Source organism: Camelus dromedarius, chromosome 27 (genome assembly GCF_036321535.1).
Source record: "Camelus dromedarius isolate mCamDro1 chromosome 27, mCamDro1.pat, whole genome shotgun sequence".
NCBI classification, from domain to species: domain Eukaryota; kingdom Metazoa; phylum Chordata; class Mammalia; order Artiodactyla; family Camelidae; genus Camelus; species Camelus dromedarius.
The window spans coordinates 3,372,988-3,394,248 of record NC_087462.1 but is presented as its reverse complement, the minus strand read 5'-3'; the positions used below and the strand labels follow the sequence as shown (position 1 = coordinate 3,394,248).

The window sequence follows — 21,261 nt, the reverse complement described above, 5'->3', positions numbered from 1 at the left end:
CACTGAGTGTCTCTCCGGGATCTGAGTGTGCGTGGCCTGGGTCCACCAGGACCTGCTGGTCTTCCTCCTCTCTCGCTCTGGCCGGGGGACCTGGCTGTAGCCGGGCAGCCTAACCGGTCCTTCCGCCTGCTGTGACGGGGCCCTCCCACCCCGCTTTCTGCGGGTAAAAAGAAACCCAGGCGCTCTGTGCCAGGCGCTTCCCTAGGGCACCTCCCACGGCCCCTGAGCGCTCTGTCTGAAGTCCCCACACCAGCCCCTCCTGCCGACCAGGATTCGGTCTCACCCCACCCCCGCCATTCTCCAGGCTCCGTCACCATCACCTTGAGGGGCGCGAGCCCGCCTGACCTCTGTAAAAAGCTCACCACGCAATGCCGTACAGTGTTTACCATGACCAGGAAGCAAATTCCATCCAAAGCAGGACGGCAGAAAAGCCCAGATTCTACTCTGCCCGTGAAGTCCCTGACCCAGACCACTCTTTCATCCGGAGGGAACCTGCAGGCAGTGTCACCAGATGGCACGGGCTGGAGACACTGGCAGCATGAGCATCCCGTCGAGGAACCCCGCCAGCCCAGGGCTCTCACTCCGGGGGATCCGCCGGGGACACTGGCGATGTGCGGACATCTGTGGTTGTCACACCAGGAGGCTCCTGGCATCAAGTGGGTAGGGCCAGGGAGACTGCTCCACACCCCACAGCACCCAGGATAGCCCCGCAGAGATGGTTCAGCCTGTGTCTACAGTGCCGAGGGGGAGAAACTCTAATCTACCCAGTTCTACCAGGAAAAGCAGCAAAGCCCCAAGGATAAGGGACAGCAGACCCGTCAGTGTAAGCGAGCCCCCAGCGGCCAGCACCTTCTCCCAGAGCTGCGTGGCCGGCAGAAGCGGCGGACCGTGACGAGAGGGCAGCACCCCACGTGGGAGAGACTCCGGTGCGGGCACACGTGTGTATTTCTAGAGCCCACCATCTGGGCGGGAGGCCTAAACACAGCTGCCTGTTACCGAGGCTCAGGGACCAGAGCGGAAGGAAGCCAAGAGAGAAGGGCTTGGCTTTGACAGGAGGTTGGGAGGCCCACCATTGCCCACCTCAGAGAGCGGCAGGCGCCCTGGTGAGGGCGAGGAGCAGAGCAGAAGCTGCGGTGCTGAGCTGTCGGCTCTCAGCTCTTGGGAAACCGCAGCAGGCACAGCGCTCTTACGATGCACTCAGAACCCCGGGAAGGGAATTAACAGAAGCGAGGGGAGCACGAAAGACTCAACAGGCTGGCGTGTCACTGAGGGGAGGGGGCTGTGACTACACTCACGATGCTTTGCAACGGTTCCCCCAGAAGACAAACGGAAAGCTTAATTAACGCACAAAGCTGTATTGGAGGGCCTTGGGCCACATGCACCCCGCCCCCCAGCCCTCCCAGCCTCAGCAGCAGGGAGCGGAGGGGCCACCAAGCACTCAAGTCCCATCCACCTACAAAACATGTGTCTGAGCTGGTGGAGGTGCCCCTCTCTGCCTCCAAGGTCGCTCCCTTAGACCCGTCTTCAGGGCCTTCTCACTGGGGCAATGCTGCCCCCAAGGGGGTGAAGACTCCCTCTTAAGGCAAAAAAGCCTCATTCTTGCCTATGAAGCGAGGGAATAGGAGAACAGGCGAGGAGACTCCTGGCATATCCACTGCGTCAGAATCCCACGGCCAGGCAGTTAGGGAAACAGTGTGAAAGTGTCCTTGGCGACAACGGAAAAGGCGGCTAGGAACTGCCTGCCACCCACCCTCCAGACCAGGCTCCCACGGGACCTGCCTTGGGGGCGCTGGGCCACGTCTGGGGAAGTCCGTGGTTGTCACAACTGGGGGGGAAAGGGGCTCTCAGCACTGGTGGGGGGAGGGGTACTGCTCCACCCCCACGCGCCCGGGCTGCCCAGCGTCCCAGTGCCACAGGGAGACCCTGCTGGGATCCATCTTTCTAGATAGGATCGCACCTGTTCTAGACAGTCGCTCCAGAATACAGGCAGGCAGAGCGATGGCCCTAAGGCTGGCCCGGTCACCCGTGCTCTGGGCTCTGCCCCCCACACACACACACACACCACTGCGTGCATTTTGACACTCTGAGCTCCCTTCCACGCAGGAACGGGCTTAAGGCCGCTGCCGGGTCCAGAATGACAGGAAGCTCTGGGGGAGGTGCAAGGGGAAAGCATATTTCATACAGCAATTGACTGCAAACCTCGCACACCAGCCGCCACCAGCGCCATAAATCAGAGCCAGGGAGGCACGGCAGTGCGCAGGCTCGGCCGGCACCTTGGATGCAAGAGGACCAGGGAAGCCACGTGGAGGGCAGGGGATGCTCTATGCTGGGTCCTCCTCCACTGCCTCTATCCTCACCGCACCTTCTGTCACCTTCCGCTCCGGCTCCAGATCAATGGCGCAGAGCAAACAGAACACACAGTTCCCGGAGGCAGTGGAAACAATTTGGTTCACATTTCACAGCAGCAAAGCTCGAGGTAGCCCAGGCTGGGGGGCTGTTCAGGAGAGGTCCCCACCCTGGATGCGGGAGTAGGGGCACATAGGGGCTGTCCCTGGAGGCGGTGCACCAGAAGACGGCCTCTCCCCGCTCCCGAGCTCAGCCCGAGCCTCCTTGCTTGGTGCCCCCGGAGAAGCCAACCTTCTCAGAGGCTGAGTGCCTGCGGGCAGTGGCCCAGACAGCTGGCGGAAAACCAGCCAAGTGCGCGGGCTCCCAGCAGTTTAAACTGGGTTCTAAATCTCTCTTGCTCTGTTTAATCTGCAGTTAACTCCTGCGCCTTGCAGGGCGGCGGGACGCCAACGCACCCTTCATGGAGGAAAGAGGCCCTTGTCAGCTCCTCCCGGTGCCACCCACTGCGGGAGCAGGGGGGCCACACGAGCTAATCCAACGTGGCATGCAGCCTTGTAGGACTCATTCGAGCTCAGGCCCAAGAAGGCTGGTGCGTGCACACTTTATTTTCTCCAGCGAAGCTGGCGCATCCCTTTGATCTCCCTGGTTAGTAATTCCACTACAAAGCCGCCTGGCTGAGCGCATGTCTAGGGAATTCTGTTCTTGGAAACAGAGCACAAGCCTCTGGAGGCCCCCCCCCCTGCAGCCCCAGCCCCCACAGACACCCACCTGGAGGAAGCCACCAGCCTGGGAAACATTTGGGGCAGGGAGGGCGTCTCCTGGAACCCCTAGCGGGAGCACTTTACCTCTCTCTGGTCCCCACAAGGTCACGAGGCCCAGAGTTTGATGCAAGTAAGTACCATCAGTAAAGCTGGAGAGAGAGACAGAAACAGGGTGGGGGGGAAGCCTGACTTGGAGGGGTAGGGTAGAGGAAGAATGCTACTGCTGAGGAGAGGGACTGCTCAAAACAAAACAGCAGCACGTGCGTGACCAGACGCAGGCCTGACAATGTGTGGTTGGCGGGGGACACACCTGCTGCCCGCTCTGACCTCAGGCCTGTAGGCCTCCCAGGCCCACCAGCTCTGCACTCCCACCCTCTCCCAGACAGCCACGGCCCCTCCTAAGCAAACAGTAGGTGCTCAGCGGTGCTCAGTGGGCCAGGTCTCTGTGCGACCTCTGCTCCCCTCTCTCCAGAACTGGCCCTGCCTCCAGGCCCGCCTCTCGGCAGAAAAAGAAGCCAGCTGGGAGCCCAAAGGCTGGCCTTGCCAAGAGGTCCTCACAGTTTCAGCCTGTTTGGTTAATTCCTATTTTAAAAAGAAGCCCACAGAACTACCACTGACGACACAGACAGCAACAGGCAAAGCTTCCCCTCCGGGGCTGCGGGGCTCACAGAGGAAGCCCCGGGAGGGCCAAGGCTGCACACCCCCCAAAGCTACGCTGGGCTTAGAAACAAAGTTGTAAAAGTAGAAACGTATCAAGTTAGAGTATGTTTTTAAAGCATCCCAAATTGCACCCTACAGAGGTAACATTGGCCAACATTTGGGCAAATCTCCCAACACACACACACAGAGACACGCAGTGGGATTACATATTCATGATCCAAAATCTAGTTTTCTACTCAAAATGCCATGCCCATCTTTCCATGCCAATAAACAGTGAACCCATTTTGGGGGCTGCATAATATTCCACAGCTCACCTAACCCCCCTCCCTCCGGTCTCAAGTATAAGTTTTCCACTGTAAAAACCAACAACGTGGTGACTACCTCTGTGAAGGCCGGACCACAGATTAACGGAGATGCACAGGGCCCACTGACAGCAGACGCCCTCTGGGAGCTGCCCCTGTGAGGTCCCCCCAGAGGCCCACAAAGGGGTCTCCCAGTTCCAAAAACCCCTTTCCCAACTGCATGGCTGAAAAGAAATGACCCCATTGGTGCGCTGGCTGCCTCCTGTGTCACAGGCTCCCCGGTGGCTGTGGACCAAGGCAGGGAGGTCTGCTTGGTGAGCACGGCGTCCTCCGTGGACCCACCCACACCCCTGCATGGTGATCTCCGTCGGCTGCTGTAGACCCTCTTCTGCCCACTTTTTTCTACTGTGTTGTTTTTCTCGAGCTGGTGGTTCTAACTGGTGGAACTAATCTGGGTGGTAGGGTTTTTTTTTAACAGCTTCATTGAGATGTAATTCACATGCCCCACAATCCACTTATGTTCACAGAGTCATGTAGCCATCACCACCGTCAATTTTAAAGTATTTCTATCACCCCCAAAACAAGCCCCGTACCGCTTAGCATCTCTCCCCCAGCCCCTGACAGCCAGGAACCCGCTCTCTGTGTCTGTGGACTGGCCTGTTCTGGACGTCTCACACCCATAGAGTCACACATAGTGAGTCCTTCTGTGTCTGGTTTTCTTACTGAGCATCGCGTATCTGAGGTCCGTCGGCGGTGCAGCCCTGTTCCTGGCCGCATCAGGGGTGGGAACGGAAAGTCTACTTCCCTTTCTTTCATCTGATTTCTGACAGTGCGTGTTCTTCCTTCCCCATCTCCTCAGCGGAGGACGAAGCCAGCAGTGAGTCGCCCGCCCCTCCCGGAGGCCGTGAAAGCCTTCCTCTGCCACTCTGTCCTCTAGTCACTGCCTCCTCCTCTGGGGCCCAGTCCAGCCCTGCAGCCTCAGGTGGGGACATCGCCGGCCCTGACCCGGGGCTGGGGTTCTAACCATTCACAGAAACGCCCTTGCTATTTCCTGCTGGTGCTGCAGCGCAGGTAAGGCGATGGGGGCAAGTTCCTTCCACGGACCTCCCCTCCGGGTGGAGTCCCAGCCCTGGCTCCACCTCCGGCCCCACCACATGTCTGAAAGCCCAGGAAGCAAGGGTCTTCATCCACGGTGCCAGGGCTGGGTGGTCCAGCACTCTCGGTAGGAGTCCAGGATGAAGAAGCAGGCAGCCCTGTCATCAGGATGGGCTTTCCCAGGAGCTGCTGGATGCTGGTGTGGGTATGAGTGTGGATGCTTGCCCAGGCCCGAGGATGCTCAAGGCCCGCTAGGGACACGGTGCCCCTCCTACTGACATGGAAATTCTCCCCGTTGGCTGTGTTCTGATGAGTGTGCTGGAGGAACCAGCCCCTAAACGTGGATGGGGTGGGGCATAGGCTGCAGAGAGAAGCCCCTGCTTAGCAGGAAGGGAGCCCCGGGTTCCTACCTGCATCACTCCCACCCCTTAAATCCGCAGGCCCCAGAACCACTGCACAGAACAGTCCCCTGCCTCCAATACCCTCAGCTTGTCATCTGTAAGGCCAGGTGCCTCGGCGGCCTCTCCAGCCCAAACTAGTTACGGGGCAGGGGAGCTTGGAGAGCCGGGACCTGCTGTTCCGTTTCACCACCAAAAACCCTGGAAGCTGACATCAGGATGGCCACGGACGGGCGCCCCGTGGCCAATGGCCACTCCTGGCAGAACCCCATGCCTCCAGCTGCCATGCCCGGGCAGCTGGAGTGGCTCTGTGAGGAGGCCACATGGCGCCTGACATCCCCACCAGAGCCCAGGCTGGCTGGGAGCACCGCACGTCACTTGCTCAGTAATTTCACGCTACGCCGCCCAGCAATGTAAGCGTGGAGGCCCAATCTAGGGCTGCACTTCCCAAATGTCACTTGTCTGTGAACACACGGCTGAGCTCAGAACTGCTTTCAACATCCGGGTGGTCCCGCCAGCCCAGCCGCAGTGTCGGCTCCTCCAGCACCTCCAGGACAAGCCCCGGGCCGGGCTGACAACGCCATCGCAGCCGCAGCCCCCGCGGTGGCAGGGTGGTCACAACACGTGCGGCCTGGGGACTCTCAGCAGTAATGCAAACACGCCCTGGGCTGCGTAATAATTACTCCTTCAGATCAAATCCTGACGTCCCAGCGTCTCCTCTTTGAGCGAAGCCAGAGCCTCTGCCAAAGACAATCCCACCACAATTTTCTGAATTAAGTATAAAAAGCACAGCACTTTACGTCCCCAGTCGCCCTGGCTACAAAGCCAATTCCTTTTCCAAACTGCACTGACAAAGCAAAAATAGAGAAACAGATCATCAGAAAGACAGAGACCAGCCAACCCATCTAGACCCCACTGCCCAGCGGAGACCTGACATAAGGCCACTTGTGGGATCTGAGCTTTCTTAATCTTAATTTTTCACCCCATTCAAATGTGAGAAGAAACAGGCAACAGTCACTTGAAGGATCTAACTTGTTTAACCCAATCCTCAGAAGCGTCAGTCTGCCACCGCCCTGAACAGCCCTGGTGCAGGCTTTCCTGCTCTTCGCCACGAGCTGCGTCTTGGACTAGGGTGCTTCACCCTCCCAGCCCCTCCCCTGGGCCACATCTCCAGGCCACGACACCCGATCGTGGCCTAGACCCTCTTTTGCAAAGGTCTGCAGTCTGGACAATGCTGAACGAATCTGGATCTGGGCTCCAGGGCCTCCCATTCACATGGCTCCCACTCCTGGGTCTGGGAGAAACCCACCGTTTGCCCTAACCCTGGGCTCTGACTCAGAACAGGCTGAGCGATTCTGTGGAGGAACCCCAAGGCTCCGGCTCAGGAGGCTGCAGGAAGCACCCCATTTTCAGCTGTCTGGGCCCAGCAGGAGGGCCTGCTCCCACTCCACAAGCCCGGCACCAATGAGACGCTGCTGACGGCCAGGAGCCTTACAGACGTGAAGCCAGACAGCTGAAGGGGCTGAAACCTGTGAGCTGGGACCACATGGCCTGGGCCCAGCCTGACGGGCAGAGAGGGCAGCTTCCTCCGGGGCAGCCGCAGTGCCAGTCTTGGGAGGAAGGCACCGGTCCTGGCAACCCGCCCGACAGCCCTCCTGTTCCTTCCCTCCAGGGCCCGCCCAGCTGCTCCCCAGACTCGCTATCACAGGGCTTCATGACCCCTGCTGTCCATCAAACCCACAGATGAGTGCGTGCGGGGGTAAAGTAATTAGAGAACAAGCACTTGCTTCAGATGTCAAATCTGCTGGCCAGTAACAGCCCTCTGGGACCAGAACAGCAAATTACTGAGGAAAATCGAAGGAGTCTCCTGGGCTTCCACTGACCTCTGGCGACAGGAACACAGCAGACAGCCCTCAGGCTTGAGCAGGTCTGAGCTGCGGGGTCCCCCGCCCCTCTGGGAAGCTGGAGGGGGCGAAGGTGGGCACTGGGGCCTGAGCAGACCCCAAACCTGACCAGGCAGCCCCTAAACAGAAGTGTCAACTAACAAGGAACGAGTCTTCCCCGATCCCACCAGAAGGGAGCAGCAGCCCCAGGCCCAACCTGCCCACGTCCCCACCCTGTGCCTCCAGGTCAGGAACATTCTGGGGACAAGTTTACTGAGGATCCAGAAACAGACCCCGAGGGAGAGTCCGGCTGCCACCCAGGCCCTGGGCGGGAGGAGCCAGCGGGGGGCCGCGCCCCATTTCCACCCCGTCACGGGGTCTGTGGGCACTTACCTGCGTGGCCACCTTGCCATAGTCGATCCACCGCAGGGTGGCGAAATTGGTAGATTCGGCACAGTTGAATCCATGATTGAAGCCGGCGTGGTAGCCATAGGGAAACGTGATCATAAACTCCCCCGCCTCCTGCGTGATCTGGGGAGGAGAGGCCGACAGGTGAGGGTGAGGCCCAGAGTGAGGACCAACGGGACTTGTGTGTGGAAGCAACGCCAGACACGGGGAGTCACTGGCTGGCGGCAAAGCCACAGGACGCCACCAAGGAGCACAGCAGGGGCCATGGACTTGAGGATTCCCCGACAAGCACCAGGGAGCCTGACTCCAGCAGCCAACGGGATCCAGCAAGTGAAAGGGAGCTCCGGAACCCCCCAGGCTACAGCCTGCCTCGGCCGCAGCTCGAGGCAAGTGGCCCGAGGTGACAGACGGGCTGCGTTTTCCAGGGGGGTGAGCTGCAAGGGCAGAGGGGCTGCTCCAGGCTAGGGCTCGAGGCACTTCTTGTTCGGGTAGAGAGGGTCTCCTGCTTTGGGGGCAGCGGCGGGGCAGGCGGGGCAGGGCAGTCAGCACTGGCCGAGCTGCAGAGCCCTCGGAGCACAGGGCAGGGGCGAGCCTGCCCTCACGCGAGAGAGAACAACCAGTCCCACGCACAAAACGTACGTGCCCCCGCTGCTGCAAGCACAGAGCCTGTCCGCTACATCCTAAGAAGTGGGTCCTTCCGTGTGAGGGCAAAGAGGCCAACGAGACACAGTGCGCCGGAAGGACATGTGCAAAGTCAGAAGCCTGTAGAATGATCTGCTGCTTCTAGATCTACTCAAAATGGTCGGGACGGCCAGACTCTGGTCCAGCCCCTGCAGCAGAGACCCCAAACCAAGGAGCTGGGTGTGAGTGACCAAGGTGGAGACCACGACACCAGACTGAGGCTTCCAGAACTGCGGCCCCGAGGCCTGGAGGAGGAGGGGCTGCAGCCTCATACCCGGTCCCCGCCGACTCCGCACTGACCGCCCCAGCCACCCGACGGCAATGCCCAGCAACAAGGACTCCAACAGACGGCTGCTTCGAAGACGGATGATAAAGAACAGCGGCCACCATCCCCACTTGCTGTGTCCCAGGACGCAAGGTGGGCTATGGGCCACTCCACAGATGTAGGATGGAAGCTGTGGTGCGGGAGTGACTCTCTGGGGTCAGGTGGGCCAGTCCTTTCCTGGACTGAACGCTGGGTGGACACAGTTCTGAGGACCATGGCCCCAAACGCTCCCCCTCCAGCACTCTCCAACCACCGATTACGTGTCTTTCCAGGGCTTTCCAGACACAGACAGGACCGTCCGGGCTCCTGTCTCTGGCCTCTTTGGCTTGGCACATCCTCGGGGTTCATCCGTCCTGCTGTGCATGTCGGCCGTCTGCTCCTTTTCCTTCCTGAAAGGTCTCCTGCCATGTGGACATATGTTACGTGTGCATCCAACCTCCTGGCGACAGGCCTGCGGGCTGTTCGGGGTCTGGGGCCCTGTGAACAGAGCTGTGGGGTCCTGGAAGCCCGTGTTCTCCAGGAGGTGTTTCCATTTCTCTGGAGTAAACAGACACAGCGCACAGTGGAGCCCCAGGAAATCGTCTAGCGATCTTCCACACTGGCTGCCCATTTTGCCGGCGCCTTCCCTGAGGTCTGCAGATGCCACCCACCGCATCCCGCTGGTGCCTGCACACACTGCCTTCTGCAAAGTGTGTCTGTCCAAGCCTCCTGCCCCTACTCAGAGGTGGTTCACTGCTTTGAGGTTGATTTGTAGTTCTCGGGCCTGCTAATAATCCCAGGGAGATGAGTAGAAATCGCTGGATTCGTCTAAGTAACCAACGAGGAGTCAGACCCTGGCAGGGGACGGTGGGTGGCTGGAGGTGGGGGAAGCTGGGGGAGACTTCCAGAAGCCAACCACAGAGTCAAAAATCAATCAAAACTGACATAGCCTGGAGAAAAGCCAGTCCGTAAGAACGTGGAGATATTTTTCTTTTCAAATAATGAATTGCACCAATCAAGGAAAGTCACTGTGCATTAAGTTATATTTTTAAATTCCTGTCCAAGTAACAGCTGCTTGCGAGGATGAAGCGACGGCAGGAGATGGAGGAGGAGGGGACATGCGGTGTCCCCAGGGCCTGGAAGCCACCAGTCTCAGTCCTCGGGGAGGGTTCCCTGGGCTGGCTTCTGCCGTAGGCCTCCCAGCCTAGTGAAATGGGCTAATAACCTTCAGGGCTGGGGCTGTTCTTCTGGGTGCAGTTACTGATCTTCTTATCCTATTCGAGCTGATCCTGGAAAGCGCTGTCTTGTTCCTCCTCCAGCACCACTGGGCACACGCTGCTTCTCTCCGCTGGAGCACGGGTTGGCCTGCTGGAGCCCAGGGAGCCTCAGAGATGCGGCAGGGTCCCAACGCTGAGCGGAGGCCCCACATGGAGAGGACGCTCCACGCTGGTCCCCTGCCCCACCCTTCCCATGAATCAAGGCCCTGAACAGAAGAAGTGCTCACTTAGAAAGACAAGAAGATTATGTTCCTGTCAGAAAATCTACATCCCGGTGGCTTCATTCCGAGCCCACAGTGGCTGTGCTCCGTATCACCGCCGTCAACGTTATCCTGACAATAAATTAGGAGGCGCCTGGGATGACGGATGGACAGCGAGGCAGAGTAATAGAGTGGAGGCAGCGCCAGCCCAGACGCCAGTCACGGGGGAAGCGCAGAAGTCGGCTGCTTCTGCGAGCTCTCGAAGAACAAATGAGGAAGTCAATGTAGATCACAGAAACGCACACTTTTAATTATTAAAAAGCTCTGCTATTGATCTGCTTTTTCTCCTAGAAGTAAATACCATTACAAAGACTTGTAAGTGCAGCGCAAGGAGTCACTCTTCGAAGGCTGCCAGGAATTCAGACGAGGGGCTCCACGTGGAATCCAGAAAGAGGCACGCACCTGGGGCCTGACGCTGCAGGAGCCCAGGTCCCGAGGCCGGCGGCACACGGAGGGCCACGCCTCGGGGTAAAGCTCTGTCCAGCCCCCCCTGGGCAGCCAGGAGGCCACGCCTGGGCCAACCCTGGTGTGAGGGGTGTGGCTGCCCACTGCCGGGCCTGGCTTCTCAAACAGCCAGGAGCCTCTCTGGGCAGGAGGCCACGGCCGTCAGTCACGCTTAGGCAAGTCGCATCTAAACTGCAGGGCCGCACTGGCACTAACCTGGGAGAAGTCCTCCAGACAGAGGCCCTCTCCAGAAGCACCGCTCTGGAGAAAGGCCCCGACAAACCCATAGGAGAGCAAGTACTTCTCACTTCCGTGAGCAACGCTACAATCTGTCTGCGAGGTGCCTGCTAACGAATGATGTTCCAGCCAGAAGAGAGGAGAGACGAAGGAAAACGGGAAAGCTGTGTTTCTCACAGCAAGACACGCCACCAACTAATGAAGGCGAGGGACAGCCGGGCAGCGGCCTCCCGGCCGCAGCCCCAGCAGAAAGGCTGTATCCCCCAGTCCGCGTGCTAACGCTGCGGGCGGTGTGATGGAAATGTCAGAAGCAATTTCTGCCTTGCTGACATGCTCGGCAAGAGGGAGGCATGAAGGTCGGTGGGCAGGACTCGCTCCTGAGCCTGACGATTCGCTCTCGGGGGAAACCTGCAGAAGCGCAGTTCCTGGAGGGTCCCCTCAGCCCGCCTGCCCCCTGTGGCATGGTGCACACGCCTGTTCAGAAAGTTCCAGGCATGTGCCTCTCATGTGCACCCACCTGGGGACCCAGGCCTAGACTCTCTGTCCAGGAGGCTTGTCCGCATGGAAGGACTGGCCTGGAGTGAACGACAGCTGGGCCCTGGGGCTTGGTGCCCACTGCCCGCCTGCCCACCACCCACCGTCTACCTGCCCACCTGCCACCACCAGCCTGCCCACCGCCCACCTGCCTACCGCCCTCGCAGGTGGAGAGGCTCCTGGCTTGGCCTCACTCCTCACAGCCCCGTGAGGACCAGAGGAGCGGCCTCTGGAGCAGGAAACTGCATGAGTTTACCGCCTTCACACGGCGGGAGAGCCAGGTGGCTCCTTTCTAGGCAGGTATCCATCTATTCTCTCCAAGGCTGTGGGCCCCGGGAATGGGGGGCGGGAAGGGGCTCCCAGGAGGAGTACCCTGGCTCCTCAGTACTTCCTGCGAGGTCGGCAGGAGCTGCCCCCACCGTCCACTCTCCACCCCGATCCGCAGGACCCACAGACATCTGGGTTTGGGAGGGGGCGGGAAGGAAAGTCAAGGCCCCTCCTGAATGCCCCTCTCTTACCTCACCCTCCACCGTGGACAAACTGGAGGCTAACAGCCCATCAGTGGGGCCCTGCCCTAACTTGCCGGCATTCTAGAACCTTCTCCAGGGTTGAGATGCCAGGGTCCTGGGATGCTCATGGTCACCTGGGCCCAGGCCCCAGAAGCCCCTCCAGGAGCAGCTGGCCTGTGCCCAGCCCCACATACCCGGCTGAACGGGATCCCATACTTCTTGAGGATGATGGGCGAGATGAGGGTCATCTTGTGTCGCAGAAAGGCGTCACAGCCCTGGGAGCTCCCGGGGAAGAAGCCTAGAGCAGAGAAGATGAGCGTCAGCCCGGTGAGCAGGGCAGGACGGGGGCCAGGGCGCTCTGCTGGCAGCGGATGATGGCAATGCCCTCTGGCCTTTGTTTAGCGCACTGGAGCAGAGGACAGGCCGGGGCTGCCTGTGTAACGAGGTACACACCCACGGCACACACTCACGGTCACAGATAGGGCACGAGGTAGGGGCACGGCTGCCCAGAGACCAGGCCCACCCCCGAGCTCCCCCAAAACCAAACCCACTGCATCACATCTACACGGTCACTCGGCCACATGAGAGCACAGCCGGAGACAGGACACGGGAGCTGCCACTCTGGAGGCAGGCAAGTCATCACCAGTGAGGAGTGGGGCCCACTGGCCCTAAACTGACCGCACCAAAGAAGGAGGCCACCTGAGTAGGCACCGGCTCTGCCCTGCTCTCCACCCACGTGGTCCCACGGCCACCAGGCAAGGGTGGAAGTGGGGGATTGGGCCGACAACCCACCCGCCCCTGCCCCAGACCCTCGGGGCAACTGCAGGGTGGCCCGATCCAGGCCTGTGCTCACGGCCCCCACCCCGGACCTTGTGCCTGAGTTCCCAGCCTGTAGGCTCTCCGCCCTAGGAGCACGTCACTTAACTAATTTAAAACAGTGTCCGTGAGCCTACAGAAGTCCCCCCACCAGCTCTACCTGCTCGGAAACCATGCTTAACTAACACAGTGCAGGGATTTTCCCAAATCACTTGTGGCTGAAATTCAAATCAACAACCTGCATGTCTGGTGGTTAAGGAAAAGCCAGTCCTGGGTTCTGCCCTCGGTGGCCGGGCTCCTCACCCTGAGCCTGCACAGAGTCTGCACAGGAGGGAGGGCAGCCGCGCAGTCCCGCTGGGTGTGGGCTGTGTCCCCACTGCTGCAGCACGTGCTCCCGGCACCCACCTCCCTCCAGGACTCACCCCCGGCACGGCTGGTCTCAGGACCCTTCCAGAAGCCAACTCAGGGCGGTCCTGGCCTCCAGGAAGGTAACACCCTCAACGGGTCACGGGTTAAAGAGGGCACACTCAGCTGTGTGTGTGTGTGCATGCGTGAGCTGGAGAGTGCACGGCCCCCCCGACACGCCCACGCCGAAGGAGGCTCCTGACACAAGGATACAATGGCGAGGTTCTGAAAAGTGCAGGGATGACTGAATCTAGCAACTTTCCTCTGCGCTAAAAGCATTTCAATTAGAGTTATGGCTGCCTGCCGCCCAGCCTGCCAGCCTCTCTGCAGTTCCTCTTTTTAATGCACAGTTTAAGTGGCTCTCATTAAAGCTCTAATAAAGGCGCACATTTTAAGTGATTAGCACCAATAACGCGCCAACACATTAATGCTCTCCCCATGGGCTGCACAACTCTCCCAGAGAGCCCATTCGGAGCACAGCTATTCATTTTCCATATTAATCGCAAACTCATTCCACCCATCTCAATAATGGAGTCCGGGACATACACCCCCAAAAAGTTTGGAAGGGACACCTAGGAGGGGAGTGAATCAATTGCCCAGGAGCCTCCCTCGTCCTTCCTCCAAGGAGGGGGAAAGCAGGCCTGGGTGAGGGGCTGCAGAGGAAGGATGAGGCCCCCGACCCTCATCCAGAGCTGACACCCCGTTTCCGGAATCCCAGGAATGACTGGACTTAATGAGTCTGTAGTTTTCAAGAAGCACGGGCGAAGCAGCCTCCCGCTTTCCCCCTTCCTCTCCCAGCCCAGCTACTGAGCCTCCCACAGATGCCCAGGAAGCAAGCCAGCGTCCAGGTCCACCCGGGTCCAGGCATCAGAAAGGACACAGCAGCAGGCCCGGCTGCGGGAACGGCGGGGAGCACAGGCCAGGCTCAAAGGAGAGCGGCCTTGACACCTGCCAGGGTCAGCGGGGACCCCCTCCACAGGACTCGGTGTCCGTAAAAAAAGCATACAGAGGGAGAACAGACTGGGTGTGGCTAATTGCACATCCCCATCTAAATAGGAAGAGGAGAGAAGCAACGGGCAAGGCCCCGGGATGTCAGCGACGTGGGCCCCAGGGAGCGCCCATGCCGACCCCCGTGGCTCTGCGGGTATGGGAGGCTGAATCGTGGCCCCCGAGACGTCCACGTCCTGATCCTCGCAATCTGTGTACATTGCCCTCCAGGGTGAGAGGGACTCTGCAGCTAGGACTGAGTTCAGGCTCCTGGGATGGGGGTGGGCCTGGATCATGGGGTTGGGGGTGTCATCTGAGGGTCCTTATAAGAGGGAGGCAGAGGGAGACTGGAGCATAGAGAGGGAGGGGAAGGCCATGGGCCAGGGAGACAGAGAGACGAGTAACAGTGCTCTGAGCCCAGAATGTGGCACCTCCAGAAGCTGGAAAGACAAGAATTAGGTCCCCCAGGGACACTCCAGGAAGAGCGAGCCCTGCTGACAGCTTGATTTTAGCCCCTAAAGGCTCACTGCAGACTTCTGACCTCCAGAAATAAATCTGTGGGATTTTTTTAATTAGGACGTTTTTTTAAAGAGCAGTTTAAGGTTCAGTGCAAAATTGAGGGACTCTGTGTTGTTTTAAGCCACTGGGCTTACGGTAATTTGTGACATCAACAGGAAACTAGTACAACAGGAAAAGGCATTTTTAATTTGTATTTTTAAAAACACAATAGGAAAAAATTTAATTTGGTTTTCATTTTTACACTTAGTCAGTGAAACTGGCCTTTGCCAGGACCTCCTCCAACAAGAATTTCTACCGCGAGAAGCATGTTCCCGAGGGCGGGTCCAGCCCTGCTTTTCCAGCAGAAAAGGTGACATGACGAGCCTCCTCTTAGGAGCCGGGAAGGGGGACACCTGCCCCACTCACCTGACAGCCTCCCTCCCATCTGGGGCCTTGTCGCTCACACAGCAGGAGTCTGCGGGGCAGAAAGTCAAGTACAGACGGGGAGGAGCATGCGTCCAGCAGCCAAGGAGATGGGCCAACGCCGAGCCACAGTTTCAGGAGATGCCATGGCCACCCGGGGGGACTGACCACCTGCTGCTGCCTCAGGAGGTCAGGGTGGCCAGAGGCCCTGTGCTGTCTGAATGGCAGAACCTCACTGCCACCCCAGGTGCTGCCTGCAGTGCAGGGGCTGCTCTCGGCTGCACCGCCCCCCTGCGGGACCCAAGGGCTTCTGCTGGGACACAGGGCGGGCGTGGCAGGGAGCAATGTAGGACTGCGGCCTGGCCCTCAGTCGGGATGGCCAGAGGCCCGTCCACCCCAGGTGTCTGGCTTGTCTCTAAGGGTACCATGCCCTGAGAGCCTGCCTTTGCCAAGTGGTCAGTGCACCCTTCGGACACAGCCTGAGACCCTCTCTGTCAAATCCCTTCGGCCTAAGAGGCTCCAGTGAGGGTCTGAATCCAGGCAGTGGGATGTTTGCTGAGGGGGCCCAAGCAACCTGACCCTGCCCAGGACAGCAGACAGGCCTGCGGTCACCACAGGGATGCACGGCACAGGTGAGGACCTCCCAACGACTCCTCTTGTTTGAGTCTGAACAAAGATGTCATCAAGACAGAAAAGAGTGTGCCACAGCGGCAAACACCGAGGGGGACAAGGACATGGGCTGCTCCAGCCCGCACAGCCTGTGATCACATCCCGAACTCCAAGCGAGAGGCTGGAAACGAGTGCTGGAGCAAAGGTATCTGTGCAGTTCTCGTGAAGCCGCAGACCCAGCAGGGGTACCACGACCTGAACACGAGGGCAGTGGAACACAGCCCTGGACCTCTAGAGCACATCACCCTCCCAGAAACCGACCCCCAGGCAGCAGAGTGAAGCCAGGGAGAGTGAGGCTGCCAGCCCACCGCCCACCCCGACCCCGGACACCTACCGATTGCCAGCCGCTCCAGGCGCTTGCCATGCTCCGGCGGGATGGCGTACCTACGAGAGAAGGGAGGCACGTCAGAGGTAAGAGCGTGTGGCCGCAGCATAGTTGAGGGGCCCCTGGGGACGTGGCTGGGGACTTGGAGACACGCAGGCTCAGCCCAGGGCAGAGCTGCGCTGCATTCCACATGGGGGGAGGGGTTGGGGGAGAGATGCCACACGGAAGGGAGGAGCGGGGAGGCGGAGGCCCTGGACCAGGGACTCAGTGGGTTGTGACACACTCATGGAATGCCAGGTGTGGAGACATCCCCAGTTAAGTGGCACTAAACCTTGATGAGACTTAAAAAGCAAAAAATAAAATAAAAAGCACTGGATTGGAACTGCGGAGGAAGACGGCAAGCATCCCAGCTTGCGGCGGTGCCGGCCTGTCCTCCCGGCCCAGGGAGCCAACAGGAAAAGCAGCTCCAGAACGAGAGATTTCATTTGTCAACCACTTCATCAGTTTTATTTTTACACATTTTACATTTGAAAGATTACTGAGACTCTGTCATAAATAGAAAAGATGTAAGGTGAAAAGCTGCAAACAGATGAAGTGAGAGTGACAGCCACTAATGCTGCGGGCAGAGCTGGGAGGCGGGGTGCCTGGGACACCTTCCCGGCAGAGCAGCGCCGGGAGGGACAGGCTGGGAAGGGGTCTCGAAGCCCCAGCCCAACCGACGTGCCAGCCCCAGCACCTCCCCTGCCAGGGGACTCGAGCAAGATGAAAACCTCCATTTTCAAGCAAAGATGGGCAGAACAGGGGCACAGGAGGGCTGTCGTCCGAAGGAGGAGAGGAGGGATGGCGGGAAAGGAGCACGTCTGACTCCGCTGCAGGAGAGACTCTAGGTCAGCGGTCCGGGCCCGGCGGTCCCGCCCCTAGGGGACGTGGGGCAGTTACCTGGCACATTGCTAGCTGTCACAATGGGGGGCTCCTGGCACTGAGGGCGTGGGGGCCGGGAGGCTGCTCCACACCCCACAGTGCCCAGAATGGCCCCACAGAGAGTGACCGTCCGACGTCAGCAGTGCTGGGGACAGACTGGGATCCAGAATCATGACAAAGTCGCAAATTCTGGAACAGTCCCTGTGAGGATGCATCGCGCGCCGCACCCGTCTCCCAAAGGGCAGGCAGCGAGATGTGGAGCGACTGGAGAGGGGGAGATGCCTCGGGCTCAGCCGAGTCCACGCCAGTTGAGGGATTTATCTCTTGTTAACGAAATGAAAGGGGGCAAGGGTAGGGGATAAGGTGAACGTTGTGTTGTTTCTAATCTCACAGGATAAAAATAATTAATTTCTGGGCATGCTCCAGGGCCCCGGAGGAGGTGGCCACAGCGCCTTTAATTCTGCTGTCGTCAGAGAATTTCCCGTTATCTGGACAAAGATGAGGTGACTCTCTCTTAAATAGCCTTTTATCACTTACATAAATATGATAAAAGTTAATCCCAATCCAAAGCACCTCTGTGGGATTAACGTTCCCCCAAACAGGGAAATGAAACATTCTGTCCCTTCTGGGAAGATGCTGGAGGACGGGAAGGAACTAATTTACAGCTCCAAGGCTGTGATGATGAATGAATATCCCCATCTACAATGCTGCTTTCACTTAATTACCGCCTGTAATTGGGAGTTGTAAAGATAAGATTAATTGAATCTGGTGGATGTTAAAAGTTTAATACGTTGGAACGTGGCTCCTCTGTTATCGGAAAGTACAGACTGCAGGACGCTGGGCTGAGTGTTCAGAAGAGCGGCCCCTGGAGAGATGAGAAAGGACTCGTGGACGGGAAGCGGCAGCCACGGGAGACATCTGGACTCTGATGGCCAAGAGCAAGCCGTGCCTCCCACTGCTTGGAAGGGCCCAGAGACAGCCTCGGGGGTGCTGAGACGCAGCCGCGCTACCCCAGCCCACCCCCAGTGACTGGGCAAGATGAAAACCTTGCCCAGTCTTCAGGGGAGACAGGCAAAACTGGGGTGCCAGTCCTTAGCAACATAAAGCGCCAGGCATGGGCTGTCCGTTCAGAGGAGGAAGGATGGGTGGTGAAGGCTCCATCTGCACAGCTATTAAGGCTCATCAGCCTTCCAACAGCCAGGAGGAACGGGGCTGCAGGCTCCCACAGAGCCCCTGTCCCTGCCACAACCCTCTGGTGCCCCGGGCAAGCCCAAAGTGACAGAGGCCCAGCTGAGCCGGCTACAGAGCTGGCTTCTCGGCAGGGCTGACATCTGGCACTAAAGAAAAGTCCCCAGACTGAGGGGCCCCCACGGCAGAGCCTTGTGGGGTCTCCATCCAGGGCCCAGGGCACGTCTCCTCGTCACAGCCCCACCTGGCATCACGCCACCAGGGCGGGGCATCCCTGAATCTCCGGCTTGTCTCTGGGAGGAAGAAAAGGAAAGAAAGATGGAGAAGCCGCTCTTCAGGTTGAGCAGGGCTGCTTGCTAACCCCCGACACAGGCAAGCATCTATCTGGCCGTCAGGGAGCGAGTCCTGGGGCCGTAAAACAGAGTCGGTTTTACTGGTCACCAACATGGGGGCAGTTTGCCTCCGTCCCCGTCACAAGGTCAAACCTCACAGCCAAAATCAATTCACCATGCCCGCCTGCGACCCTGGGCGGCCGCTCTCTGGACATGCAGCCCTGGGTGTCTGGGTGGCCAAGGATGCTTATCTGTTCCCTTAGACAGACGGCCTCCACGTGAATCTCATGACTGGGCTAGTGCAAAGTCTCCCGGCCGGCTGGGCCCTGCGGGAGCCTCCCCTGGCTCCCCTCCCCGCTCTCCGCCAGCACGAGTGTCCCCCTCGAGCAAGGCTGGTTTTCCTCACGTCCTGCTACACACTGGCACCCCCGCCATCTCCTTGGTCCACCAGCGTCCTTCCGGGCTGGGCACATCCCTCTCCCAGACAGCTCCAGTCAACATGCTCCTCCCCCAGGACTGGGCTGCAATTGGCCGGGCTGTCAACGCACTCAGGCCAGGATGCAAGTCATGGCAGAAGAACCTGGACATGCTGGGATAAAGGAATGGGTGAAGCAACTTCCAGAACCTGGGGACCCCTGGGAGGAAGAAAAGACCAAGGGCTTCAAGGGGCAGAGTTGCGAATGGGGAAACCCTATAGGGGAGGTGGCGAGAGGGACAGGCGTCCACGCGGGGCCACTTGGGTCCCTCCAGCCGCAGCCCCAGGCCTTGCCTGTAGGAGTCTGGCTCTGACAGCGGCCAACGGCAAGGACAGCAGGTGCCTCTAGGGGACACGGCGACTCGGTCCTGAGGTCAGCCAGGCAGGGGTTGCCGGGCCTTCTCCATGGCCATCCTACTTGGTATCTCCTGTTTTACCAGCCCTTCCTGCGCACCCCTCCCCCTGCCCTTTTTCTCCGCTTGTGAACGTTTTACACGGAGTACTTCTGGATGGCTCTAAACCAGAAAGTCGTGGAAAATTCAGCGCCATTGGCACAGTATCCCTGGCAACCACTCCAGGTGACCCAGCGGAGGCTGCAGCAGGACCGGACAGGCTCCATAACCCCAGGCTTAATGCTGTGGAATCGCCAAGGAGGCCGAGAGAGACAAATTCGGGCATCATGTGCCAGATGCCTTTTTCAGGAGGGCAGTCGTCTGCAAACGTCAGGGGCTTTGGCAAAGAAATAAAACATTTTTAGACCGGTATATGGCCAGGGAGGTGACGGGAGAGACCAGGGCCAGGAACCGGCCCCTGGGTGAGGACACAAAACGTGTGCAAAGCCACACAATGGTTAAGAAACAACCCCACGGTAGGAGGGTACAGCTCAGCGGCAGAGTGCATGTTTAGCATGCATGAGTTCCTGGCTTCAACCTCCAGTCCCTCCATTAGTAAATAAACAAACCTAACACCACCCCCCACAAGTTTTTTTTTAAAAGAAAATAAACAGTCCCAGTCTAATGGTTTCACCTTGCAAATTACTGGCCAATAAGAAGGAAACACACCTCAGGGGACAACAGTGAGCTGCTGGACCAGAGTTCCAGTGCCACAGTCCAGAAGGAAGCAACCCCCTGGTCTGGGGAGAGACAAACGGGCTGGGCCCAGAAATTGGGTGTCCCCCAGCCTCTCTCCCTTTCCAGGTTTCTTCTTTTACACTCGAGGTGTTTGGAATAGTGAATGTACCCCCTCCAATCACGGCCACCCCAAAAAGGCAAAGCAGAAGTGTGGCAAGCTGGCACAGGGCAAGAGGGAGGCCTGGGGCCAGAGCAGCTAGCAACTGTGACCACAACCTGCGCCTGACACACGTGAAGGGGTTGCACGTGTCTACTGGCGGCCCGGGACACAATGAGGCTGGACACTGAGAGTTGCACCGCCAGACCGATGTCTTTGTTTTAATGCTAGGCTGGAGGTGGGCATCCCACTGGCCTCGCCTGAGTCCGATAAAGAAGCTGGCGAAGCCGGAGGGTCGTGGTGCTGGGTGGGCAGAAGCCTCAGCCCCGCAGGAGGGTGGCTCCTGGGCCCAGACAGAGAGGGTAAGTGACAGGGAATGCGCCCTCTATGGGCAGGCTCTTGCCTCCGGCTGGGGTTGGGCCGCCTCCATCCTCCCGGGACAGTGGCCCGGGAAAGTCTTCCTGTCCGCGGCGGAGATGCTATTAATAGTGTCATTTTCTTGGTGTTTTGTTTATTCCCCTGGAATGGCTTGATGGATGTGAATAATTATCAGACTATAAAAGCCAGCAAATGTGCTATTTTCTATCGCTCTAAATCATCAAACAAATAAAGTGTGAAACAGCATTTCTGAATATAATTTTCCCCTCTAATGGCTTAGAATTATTATCAAGAACAATGAAAATAAATAAGCAAATGCCTTGTGAGTTAAAAATTAAATGAGCGTGTCAGGAGGAGGAACACAGGCCGTCGTGGGGAGCGGGGGGCTGCTCAGAAGCCATCGGTTCCAACGATGCAGCAACGGGGCTTCCAGTCACGAGGGCACTGGGGCCTCTGTGGACTCCCACTGCCCGGTGCCCTCTGGCCCAGGGAGTGGGTGCCTGGGACTACCACGGGGA

The 21,261-nt window shown here is 58.8% G+C and overlaps 1 protein-coding gene across 4 annotated transcripts in view; it reads right to left on the bottom strand.

Moving 5' to 3' along the window:
* The window catches only part of KDM4B (lysine demethylase 4B), a 125,781-nt gene that overhangs the window by 41,497 nt on the left and 63,023 nt on the right, over positions 1–21,261 (bottom strand). For all 4 annotated transcript variants that reach the window (XR_010378065.1, XM_064479778.1, XM_064479780.1 and 1 more), the window contains 3 exons: positions 16,232–16,281; positions 12,294–12,397; positions 7,839–7,976 (listed from right to left, as the gene is read on the bottom strand). Coding sequence is in view for 3 of the 4 variants with exons in the window: in XM_064479778.1 (XP_064335848.1) it covers positions 7,839–7,976; positions 12,294–12,397; positions 16,232–16,281 (292 nt within the window). In the remaining variant the exon portion in view is untranslated. The remainder of the gene's footprint in view (positions 1–7,838; positions 7,977–12,293; positions 12,398–16,231; positions 16,282–21,261) is intronic.